General features: G+C 38.6%; 1 protein-coding gene across 2 annotated transcripts; it reads right to left on the minus strand.

The window, feature by feature from the left end:
- Positions 1 to 2,927: 2,927 nt before the first annotated feature.
- LOC136514092 (SEC14 cytosolic factor-like) lies at positions 2,928 to 11,604 on the minus strand. 2 transcript variants are annotated; one of them, XM_066508074.1, is made up of 5 exons: positions 11,336 to 11,598; positions 11,065 to 11,241; positions 10,460 to 10,561; positions 3,918 to 4,163; positions 2,928 to 3,394 (listed from the first exon to the last, which is right to left on the minus strand). In XM_066508074.1, the coding sequence occupies exons 1-5, from the start codon at positions 11,408 to 11,410 to the stop codon at positions 3,167 to 3,169; spliced, it is 828 nt and encodes a 275-aa protein (XP_066364171.1). In that variant the 5' UTR covers positions 11,411 to 11,598; the 3' UTR covers positions 2,928 to 3,166. The 2 variants fall into 2 exon arrangements, with proteins under 2 accessions (XP_066364171.1, XP_066364172.1); XM_066508075.1 differs by lacking the exon at positions 10,460 to 10,561 and having other exon boundaries at positions 11,336 to 11,604.
- Between the last annotated feature and the right edge of the window lie 276 nt (positions 11,605 to 11,880).

The raw sequence follows: 11,880 nt of genomic DNA on the forward strand, positions 1-11,880 counted from the left end.
TCACCATTCTCTATTTATTCCTAAATTCAACAAAAAATCATCTTTTGATGTCCCCTAACTATGTAGACTGTCCATAGAGTCTATGTACGTCTACTTATCGAATCTTTGTTTTAATTTCGTTTTGATCCGTTCAAATTACGTTAGATTCATAATGACATAATCTACGCATTAATAATAATGTTTACCATATCTGGAATTTTATAATCCTATAATGAACTATGCAACTGGGATTGATAAATAAAATATGATTAATCTTACTTTGTCTTTTCTAATTCAAATATAAATTTGACTTAATTAAATTTAGATATTTCTTTGAGGTATCCTATACATATTTTATATAATTATTAAAATAAATGAAGCCTATAATTTTCTTTTTCTCAGATAAAGTGAATCTTACGGTAGTCGTTTCTCTTTCACCGTTGTTCCGATTATAGTGCTTTTCACGCATGTGTGTTCGTAGCAACGTGTAGAACATCTTTAAAATCTTCTCACTCACCGTTTTATATGTTTGGTGTACTATTCTAATTTAGTTCTACTGTTTGTTTCGTGTATGTTTGCATGGATGCTTGTGTGGTCTTCTACGAATATGTTCAGTCGGTGAGTTTTGCGTTGGCGATCAAGAAGCAATCTTTTAGAGGTTGAGAATCAACAGAATACCAGAGTTTAAGGAAAGTATAGCATGGGATCATCCTTGTTTCCTATTAACCTTAACACACTAAATTCATATGCATGTGTCTACCTTGTTACCTCTAAGGATATCCTAGTACTTTGTACCTTGACATCCTAGATACTTGCATTTGGGTAGTACTTTGCTAGTGCTTGAATTAAATAACCATGATCTGTAACTTGACTAATATGGTATATGCAATATATAAACATTTAAAAGAGGATTTTTAGCAACATGCTCAAGAGGACTAGAGCATTGGGCTATTTTTATGGTGCTCTAGTTTCTCTCCATAAGAACTTATTTGTAAGTGGATTCCCCCGGCACTTATAGTACAACTATGAGTGCTACATGGCTCTAGCTTTAGTCAAGTATGAGGACCTTTTCTAGCTCATAGTAGCTTACCGAAAGGCACAAGAGGGGCTCCGATCTGTATGTTCTCGGCCTGCCAAGAGGGTGCACTTTGTTTTCTTTGTATTTTTGTTACTCACCCCTTGGAGGGGAGTTCATGCTTATTGATGGGGAAACCTTAGCGGGCTACACTTGTTGGATGAACCTTTGAAAGACTTCATAGTGATCCCTGCCTGCTCACCTTGGAAGTGTTTTGGGAGTAATTAACCCGGGCATATGGGTATCACGGCTCATGGGTAAAGATGTACAACCTCTACAGAGTGTCTTAAAACTGTTATAACAGCCGTGCCCACGGTCACAAGCGGCCTGGGCTCCTTACTGAATAGATAATTTACACTAATGATACTGATGATACAGATGCTCACTTATGATTAATTGTTTTTGCTATACATTAATCTCGTTTACATGATCATGTGGTTATTTGGGGCTCAAGTTGAACTTGCTACTACTCTAATGCTAAAATTTGACTCACTAAAATGCTAATCGCAGTTAAGCCTTTGTCAACCTTTTGAGCCTCATAAACTCCATGTTATATTTACTGAGTACGTCATGTGCTCACACTTGCTATTTCCCTCATACCTCAGTCTGTAGTAAAGTTGTTCAGAAGATTGATGAGGACACAAAGGAGTTCCCAGAAGATTGATAGGAGTGCTAGCCGTATGTTACCCCTAGTCATCCGTCCCTGTGAAGAATAGAGTCTAAAGATTAGTTACCGTTCCGCGATACTCTGATGTAAATGTTAATATAGCTATGTATACGTTATTAATAACATTGTTTTTTGATACTATTCACTCTATTGTTGTATGTGTGGATTTCTTGGACACACATATAACGAGCTTGGTTTCCTTTGAAAAACTGGACGTGACAGTCTCATATAGGTAGGCTCTAGCTGAATAATTTAGTTTTCTCAGCACTCCATGCATTTAACAGGGCACTTTCTTAATTAAGTTGCAATCCACTGAGGTTGTGTTGGTGATGTGCCCCAAGTGGAAATCATACACGCTATATATTGATTGAAACCATAGGTGGACCAAATTAGGATATTGAGCCAGGCGAGTTCTAATGGGCTTCTACGGTAGAAACCTATTAGTGGGGTCTATATATATGAGGGGTGTAACTAGGGCTAAGAGATAGTTTGGCCTACCCATATCCTATCCATCGCTGCCACTTCAGCACAAGATATTCCATCCCACATATTAGTGAGATGCTATTGTAGTTGTTGCTACGTTGATTGACGTTGAGTACGAGATGGACAGACGAGGCAGGGCATGTGAGGCTACTACCGGAACTCGAGGACAAAACATCTACTTCCACTGTATCAATGCACATGACATTGAACTAGGTTACTTCAACTCTTCTTTCATTATGTTGCCCGTCAGTGGTAATGAATTATGATCTCCTACTCACATGATATCTTGGTTGAACGTGATATATTTATTGTGCTAGCATGACATACTAGTTCGACAATAGTACTATCAGAGCTGCATAGTTTTTTATTTTTATTTTTGATTGGTATTATGGATGATATGTGTAGTAATAGATTGAATCTATTGTTGCTATTAGTTGTACAACATATGTCGGTTGAGGTTTTGGATTGCTAGAGCCACATTACCAAAAAAGTTCGTTCACTGTCCCTTATGTCCACACATACAACTTGCCCTTACCAACTAGAATACCATGGTCATCAACAGTGTGTGCAAATACATGGATGGGAGATATAATATTTTCATTGGACAGGGTTGTAGTGTAAAGCTAACAGTACTTTGGAACAGACTGCAGTGCGTCCATTGACAAATAAAAGAAAAAATGGCGCCTTTGGTTCATAAGTAATATTAAGATTATCATGTTGACATTCATCATTAAGACAGGCTTTATCAAGATTAGGCTTCTTATGTTATTACAGATTCATGTTCTCTTGTTCGAGAACCATAAATAACATAAAGGAGGTCTTTAATAATTAAGCTCCATGGCTCTCATAGTTACCGAACTTTAGCATTTTATTGGAAAATCTACCTTCCATGGCTCAGGGCTTCACATGTAAATACAAGGTTTTAGTCTTCATGTAGTCGATTGTATTCGTTGTCCGGAAGGTTAGATGGTACCACTTGCGTCCTTGCAAGCACCCCTTATCTGATCTCGTCTTCTCATTCTCTCGGAGTACATTGTAATATCAAGGCTAGCAGTGTTTCTTCCTCCAAATGCAAACTCCAACTTGTCCAGGTCAAACATGTCAGCCAATATCCTCTGGCTATCTGAGTTGTTGCTATAAACAAATTTCACTTTGTCATACAACGTTGGCTCGATGAAGTGTTTTACTATCTGCAAAGGGAAAGCATGTCATACATCTTGCCAACATATATATTCACTAAAACTCATCAATCTGTACATAAAAGGATTGTAACTACCTTGCTTAACTCCTCTTAAGGTCATAGAAAAGCATAAAGGTAGTCATCATATTTAGTTGGAATACCCACTGCCATATGATGATTTCAGCAGTACACTATAATATGCTTCTTATCATGATGAAATCTTTTGAATGACTTAGTGTAAATTAGTAGACAAAAGTCACAGCAAATTATTACTAGATTAAAAGTCAAAGAAGGCTGACTATTTACATTCTTAAAAACCTCAAACTTTTAGAAAAAGAGTAATCCATTCGTTTCAAATTATAAGTCGCTTTGATTTTTTTGGTAGATTCATTTTACTATGTATCTAGATGCAATATATGTCAATCTAGATACATAGCAAAATGGATGTATCAAAAAAGTCAAAGTGACTTAATAATTTGGAACGGAGGGAGTATATAACAATTTTTTATACAAATAAGTTGATATATGAGTACCTTCCAAAAAGATTCAAATATCTTTGGCGGATTGCTGAGAATTGCTGCTCCAACCAACCCTGGATAATAGTTTTGAATTATGTGCAACGATTCTCGGGTTTCCCACAATGGTGTAGTTGATAGTGTCCAACCACTGAAATCACACATCCAAACAATGTTCTCTTCTTGTGCGTCTTCCGAGCTCAATGCCAAAATCTCAAGGTTATACACTAGCTGTTTTATATGTTCCTTTGCTGAAGTTAAACTCTGTAAAACATGTGAGAACTTCAGGTAATGCGATGCATAAAACGAGGTACGTCCATACAATAAAGTTGAAGTTGATTTATATCCTGTTCAAACTAGGACCAACAGAATGTAACACCCTAAAATTTGAATTGTTGAAAATAGAGCTAAAATTATATATTTGGAATTTTTGTGCTCATAAAAACATAAAAAATAAAAAATTATTAATTTAAAATTTATCATAAGGTAGCAACATGTTTGTGCATACATGCAGCTGCATATTTATTTTGTGATGATTGGGTTTGATCAAAACTTCAAAATGATTTAAATTTGGATTTGAAAATTGGGTTTAAGAAAATAAAAAGGAATTTCTTTTTCCCTCCCTCTCCCTACCTGGCATTTGGCCCGTTCCGCCTTGCTTCCCCGCGTGGCCCACCCGCTCTCTGCCCTCACTGGCCCAGCGCGTGGCCTGCTCTCCAGCTCAGTTTTTCCCTTCGGTTGCAGGCAAGCCGGCCCTAATCCCTCTCCACGGCCCACTGAGATAGGCCAGCCCAAGGCCAAAGCCCACGCGCGGAGCGTGCGCCACTCTTCTCTCTCCGTCTGATAGGCTGGTCCTGCTCCATCACCCACTGACACCCGGGGCCAACACGTCAGCCATCCCCTACCTCCAAACATGCCCGAGACGGACTCTGTCCGAAGAAGAGTCCGCAGCTACCCCATCCTCGCCGATTTGCGTGGTCCCCAAGCCGCGCTGGCCTCATAAATAGCGGATGTGCACGCACCGCAATCTCTACCCGCAATCCTAGCACGTCCAACCGCCCTCGCTCAAGCTTGCCACGTGCCGCAACCCTAGCTCACCGCCGCCGAGTTCGCTCTGCTGCTACCGTGCTCCGCCGTCGATCTAAGCTGCTCCCTAGCCTTCACACCTCAGGTAAGGAAGCCTCCTAGGGACCGTCTTTTGCCCCCTCGTGCTCTAATTTCATCCGCGCAGCCATCGCCAGAGTTAGCTAGCCTGCCAAATCGTGCTACAGCGCCTGATCCCATAGATGTGTTCGCTATAGTTTCCTCTGGCTCCTAGTGCCATACCAGAGCCTAACCAAGGTCCCTAGGGCCTTTTCCCCTTCGCTCCAGGCGAGGTTGCGTCGTCGCCGGCCATGGCGCCGCCCTGTTCCAGGCTGGCTGGCATCTTTCCCTCCCCTCTGATCTAATCCGAGCCATCCATCTTAGATCCAACGGCTCAGATTATCCCGTACCCCTTCGTCCTTGCCTTTTTTTGTCAAAACCCCCCTCGGATTTTTAATATAGAACCCGCCGTCCACTGCCTTTCATAAATAATTCAATCCAAGCCCCTAGATCTTATGTTCTGACCCCTACAGTTTTCCAAAAACGAGCCCCGGTCCACAGGACTATTTTTATTTGGTTTTTAATTATTTCTAAAATGAAATTGATTTCAAAATATTTACAAAATTGTCGTTGATCTTATTTTATGCGTAGTTTCTCCGTTTTAACTCCGATTTGAACCGTTCAAGTCGCGTTAGGTTCATAATGACATAAGCTATGAATCAATAGAAGGATCTAAGTTTAAGAAAAGTATAGCATAGGATCTTCCTTGTTGTCCTATACACCTTTAATCATTTAATTCATGCTGCATGTGTCTACCTTGACAATCGTAGTAATTTTCCTAGCTATTTGATATCCTGGATTCCTTGATACCTATGGGGTATTGCATTGGGTAGTATGATGCTAGTGCTCAACTAAAGCCATAATCTTATAACTTGACTAATGGTATATGCAATAAACACTAAAAGATGTTTTTAGCAACTATGGAGCAAGGGGGATAGAGCATTAGGCTATTTTTATGGTGCTCTAGATTTCTCTCCCTAAGGACTTATCTATAAGTGATCATCCAGGATTTACAGTATAGCTGTGAGGGCTACATGACTCTGGCTTTAGCTCAGTATGAGGACATTTTCTAGCTTGTTAGTGGTTACCTTTTTTGGTATAAGAATGGCTTGCCGAATCAGGTATAGTGCGGCCTCTATCCCCTTGTGTATAGACTGCGCGTCATTGTGCCATCTGGAAGGGGGCTCTTCATCTGTTTGTCGAGTGAAATCTAATGGCCCTAACTTGTTAGACGAACCTTTAAAAGGCTTTATAGTGAACCCTACCGACCTTTCCTTGATAGTGGGTCAAGATGCTGATCACCTTGGGCGAAAGGGTAAATCACGAGTCACAGTGAAAGTGTACAACCTCTGCAGATTGTGAAACTGGTATATCAGCCATGCTCACGGTCACGAGCGGCCTTGGAACCCTTACGGAATAGATGATGAACATTGATGATACTAATGATAAAGATGCTGACTAATGATTACTCTTTATGCTATTCATTATTCATGTTTACCTGATCAGGTGTTTATGGGCTTATGATTACTTTGTTGCCACCCCATGTTATATTTGTTGAGTATGACATGTACTTACGCTTGCTTTACTTTTTAATACTTTGGAAAAATCCTGGATGGGTACCAGATTGCTAGAGTTTGGAGGAATTAGGCTTGTAATCAACCAGTCAGTTGTCCATGTGGAATTGAAGTCTTCACCCGAAGATCGGAGTTGTCTTTCCGCTATTTGTTGTCTAAGGTTATATCCTTTATACTAAGTACGTTATATATTGAACATTGTCTTCCGATATTACCTTTATTTGTAGCTATATATGAGATTTGACTTCCTGGGACTCACATATGGTGTGCATCTGGTTTTGCTCTTAAAATCGGGTGCTACACAGAAGCTAGTGTGATTCTGATTTTAAGATCCCTATACTTTGAGAATGGAAATAAATATTTGACTCCTACTTGTATCAGATCTTGTGGCCTATATTATATGTGTACATATCTTATAAGGGCGAATAGTGACTGCATACCCTGTCAGCAAGAGAAACACAATACCACAATGAGGTAGTAGACAAAAAATAGACAACTTGAGAGAATTTGAGGCAACTAAAATATAAATTTTGATTCTTGTATAGGGAAAAGACTCAAGGGTACCAAGAATCTCAAGGACGCGTGCTAAAAATCTCATGTTATCGATCTATTACAGTTATGCAATGGATTGAAGTTGTCTACTCCAAATCACACATAATAAAAACTTCTACAAGATCCTTGTGTCATTGATAGAATCATGCATTCTTCGTATGGATTATCTATTGTATCTTACAAAACCAAATGTTAAGCTCTTGGCTAACATATAGCTAACATATTTCCAGTCACTATCCAAAAAAAATATTTGATTCACGGTTGAGAGACATGGTCTCCAATGTCATCCACCATTTTTGGTGTTATAAAATATCTTGAGAACACAGGCAAATTTATAACATATAACAATGAGTTTTACACATGTTTTGTGATCAACAGTAGGCTAATGCCAATCTATAATATCATACTCCAATATCGAATCCACATCACGAGAAGAGTAGTCTTAATTTTTTTAAAGAAACAACCGCTACAATGCATGATATTATGTCACTATATCTACTGTAATCATATTAATTAATTATTTCATATTTTGTGTCTATGAAGGCGGATCCAAACTGTTGAAGTTAATGTTGAACTATTGGATTTCTTGCCGAAGTTGTTACACCAAGGTGTTACAGCTCCATACTCTCTATATCAATTATTGTTTTGCACATAAGCAAAAAATTATATATGTTTTTTCTACTCTAGAAGTAGTTACTCCCATATTCAATAAATCATATTGCGAATGTGGGCATACTCATTTATCAGTTTCAGTATGTTTAGATACTCATTTTAACATACTCCAAATCTTACTATGTGAAATTTTTTCAAAAGACCCCATATTTTTAATATATTATTATAATACTATTATAATAGTTTATAAAATAAATATAACCATATACTCTGACATACATACTGCCCTTGATGATCTAGTATGATCATATACTTCATCTACTTATACTTTGTCGGGCCATGTATACCCTAAATCTAAAGATATACACATGGGACACTACAGGGAGATTGAGCACCGTTGATAGAATGTGGTGATGAAATTTTGATTTGTCATTGATCCCCATGTTATTAGTGATCAAACTAATTTTCATCACTACTGCATCGGTTATTAGTGGCAAACTATTGTATCGCCACAAGATGTGCCTTCATTGGTGAACTTAGTGGAAAAAACATTAATTTGTCACTAATAAATAGGTTTATTGTGACTAAATATTTTTTTCTCATAGTTATGCCATTTATTAGAGACAAAATATTATTTCGCCACATGGTTCAATGTTAGTGAGAAAATATTGTGGCAAAATTATATTTTGCCACTTATTCACCAAATTAATTGTGACTAAATAATTTCCCCCCACTATTGTTACATTATCAGTGGCAGAATTTTATATCGCCATATGGCACACAATTAGTGAGAAAATGTTGTGGCAAAATATTTTTAGTCACTGTTTACAAAGTTAATTGTGACCAAATAAATTTTCTTATTGCTACAATATTTATTAGTGACAAAAGCACGTGTCACATATGATACATAATTAGTGGCAACTATTGTATTATCAATATTTACTAGGTTATTTTTTACTAAATATTACTCTCTAACTAGTGTATGATTTTTATTAGTGTCAAAATTTCCTCACTATTATTTCTTTAGGAACACATAAGAATAAAATCAGATAAATATATATTTGGAACTTCAACTAGCATGCTGCCGTGACGGGATTGGGGAGCTTTGGTCGGAAAACATTGCCAGGTGCATTTGGTTTAATAAATTTGAAAAATGGATTTGGTGTTTGCCCTTGCAGTAGAAACTATTGGTAATTTTACTTTTTACTTTTTGAAACCTATAATTTTATCCCCATGTTTAGAAATTATAAATGAGCCACTTGCCTCCACGGAAAGTTAACTTTGAACGATTATAAACATATTAAGGTGGTGTTTAAATCCAGAGGCTAAAGTTTAGGGATGTCACGTTGGGTGTCACATGAGGGTGTTATATGTGAGTGTTCCGATAGTAATAATAAAACAAATTACAGAAGTCCTCAGGAATCCGCGAGACGAATTTATGAAGACTAACTAATCTATCATTAGCACATGTGTTGCTGTAGTACCATATTGTCAAATCATAGGATTAATTAGGCTTAAAAAATTGTCTCGCAAAGTAGTCGCAATCTGTGTAATTAGTTATTTTTTTAGGCTATATTTAATACTCTATTCATGTGTCAAACATATGATGTGATAGGACTAAACTTTAAGGGAGGAACTAAATAAGGTCCAAGAAAACAAAATGGCATGAACACCTCGGGAAAGGATGAAACTGATCTTATTCTCATCCCATCGTTTGAAGGCAAGACCGGCCAAGACCAGCTCCGTCTTGTACTGTTCTCATCGGTACTAGCAGCAGTGGCCGGCGGCAGGAGGCGCGTTTAGGTGCAGGGGTCCCGGATGGTGGCTGTGGCATGAGGTACAGTGCTAGTTCAGGCCAGCGCCCACGGCTGGTACAAGGCCCGGTGGCCACAGCAGAAGAGGTGCTCTCGGGTCAGGCCGTGACTGCGGCGCGGCGAGCCGGGTACGGTCGTCTTGCGGGCGACAAGGCGACAACAAGCCTGTTTAGTTGGCTGGTTCGTATCGTTGCTAGTTTGTGAAGAAGTACTACTTCCTGGTTTATGTGAGAGAAAAATATTATTCCGACTGAAAATTTACAATCGTTTACGACAAACCACAGCTAGTGGCCTTGACACGGTGGCTCATCCGAGGCCATAGGATTGCATAGTAAGCACCGTTGTTCTCCAGTTTATATTATTTGATTTGATCAATTCTCTATACGTATTAGTCTATTCGATGCTCTGGAGTTTGAATGTAAGCTAAACACTGAATCGTCAAATGCCTTGGTGATGATTCATTGGTATTGATTGGACACTTAACCTTTTAAAGATATGACTTTTAGTGAGCCCTTAGGTAATACATAATAAAAATAATATATATAGAAAAGTTAAAAACATCTTATAATTTAAAATAGAGTAGCACCTAATATTTGTGCGCATTACGACCCAGCGAGAGTAGCCTTTATACCACTTATATTAATGACAACAAACACATAGGGAGTAGCCTTTATACCACTTATATTAGTGACAACAAATACTTTAATTGTTGAAAAAACCGTTTGGTGATGTCATTCAAAATTTGTAAGAGTAATTATGTTGCTGTTGGGTGTGTAAAAGTTGAATCTGTACAGTTTGGGCCTAAGACATGCATTTGGTTAAGTATTGAGATCGATATATGGTGCACAGATGTACTGAAACTGACCTTTTTTGACGTCATTGTTACGAAGACAGTTCTCCCATTGTTGTCAAGATAGTCTGGTATATATGCTCTTTGAGCCTCGTTCTCCTTGCTAGCGAGGTCTTCCTAACATTCATTTCCGAGAAGAAATATGCTCTTCGTTATTACCAGTGTATAACAAATACTACGCGTAAAATCAAGCGTAGATCATTTTGGGAAGTTACCTTCCCACCGAGATACATGTGTAGACTATACATGCACATGTGAGTAAATTTATTAGTAAAGCGCCGGTGTCCATGTTATCAGTGTGTTTGGTTTGTGGACCCCCTGGTGTTTCGTGAGGTTGTGTATCATGATTTCATTCTATTAGCAACCATTTCTCATGCATACATTAACTATTAGCTCATGAGGAATAAAATGATGATAGATCCACGAACCAAACAAGAAAAAATGAGAAATAAGTAAATGATGGACCATCTCATTTTTTTTAACCAAACACACCCTGATCTCGGAGAGCGGAGAGGATCAAGCTACGACGAAAAGGTAAACCAAGAAGTAGTAGTATTTTTCTAATTTTGAGAAGAACCTCTACAATATTAAGATTCAAAGTATAGCGAAGATTCAAATACCCAGCAAATCTTGTCTGGCTTGAACTGACGCCTCCACTTGACAGCCTCTTTGAGAGCCTTGGTCGCTTGTTCCATGCTCCAGTTCTTTGCTCGGAGAAACCGGCGGATGGTGCCGTCCGACAAGAAGCTCGGCGTCTCCGTCGGCAGGTCGCCTAGCAGCTCACGAACCTCCTCTATCTTCATGTCCAGGACTCCAGAGATTCATGTCACTTCATATATCGACAGTAGAAAATAGAGGAAAGGACATTAATTCATAGTTTCTGACTGGTACCTTTCGCTGTTGTTCCTGAGGAGACGCCTGTTTTTGTTGGTTCCCTTCACTCCTGGTCTTCAACAGAAAACTCATTGCTCTCCGATTGCTATGTGGCCGGGGCTGGCTCGCTACAGAGCGCAAGATGCAGCGAGTAAACTGGAATGCACCTTCGCGGCGGATTTATTGAGTTTGTCGCGCGTCGTGGTCGTATTATCTTTTGAGGTCTGGAAGCATCGTATCGATAGAAGGAGACGACTGGACGACGTGGTCGAAAGGGAACAGGAATACACAAGCTGGGTAGCTAGCAGCTGCTGCCGCCATAATAGTTGGACCCAGACTGGACGCCAACCAAGGTTTAAAATAACAGGCTATTACAAATAGCGGTATCTTTTTTTTTTCAGAAGCTATAAAGCTATAGCATAGCTATAGCGAAGCTACGACAGATAGCTATTTTTAAGAAAACCATAAAAAATAAAGTAATTATTTCATAAAAACACAAGAATTATGAAAATTACTGAACACAAATATATTTTCAAGGCTTTAGGAGTCTAGGGAATATTATT

This window comes from Miscanthus floridulus, chromosome 16 (assembly GCF_019320115.1).
Source record: "Miscanthus floridulus cultivar M001 chromosome 16, ASM1932011v1, whole genome shotgun sequence".
NCBI classification, from domain to species: domain Eukaryota; kingdom Viridiplantae; phylum Streptophyta; class Magnoliopsida; order Poales; family Poaceae; genus Miscanthus; species Miscanthus floridulus.

Excerpts from the sequence above, each read along its gene's own strand:
- LOC136514092 (XM_066508074.1), bottom strand. The coding sequence starts at position 11,410 with ATGAGTTTTCTGTTGAAGACCAGGAGTGAAGGGAACCAACAAAAACAG. Across the intron at positions 11,242-11,335 it reads CTCAGGAACAACAGCGAAAG|ATAGAGGAGGTTCGTGAGCT; the intron begins GTACCAGTCAGA and ends CTGGACATGAAG. Across the intron at positions 10,562-11,064 it reads AGCCAGACAAGATTTGCTGG|GAAGACCTCGCTAGCAAGGA; the intron begins GTATTTGAATCT and ends AATGAATGTTAG.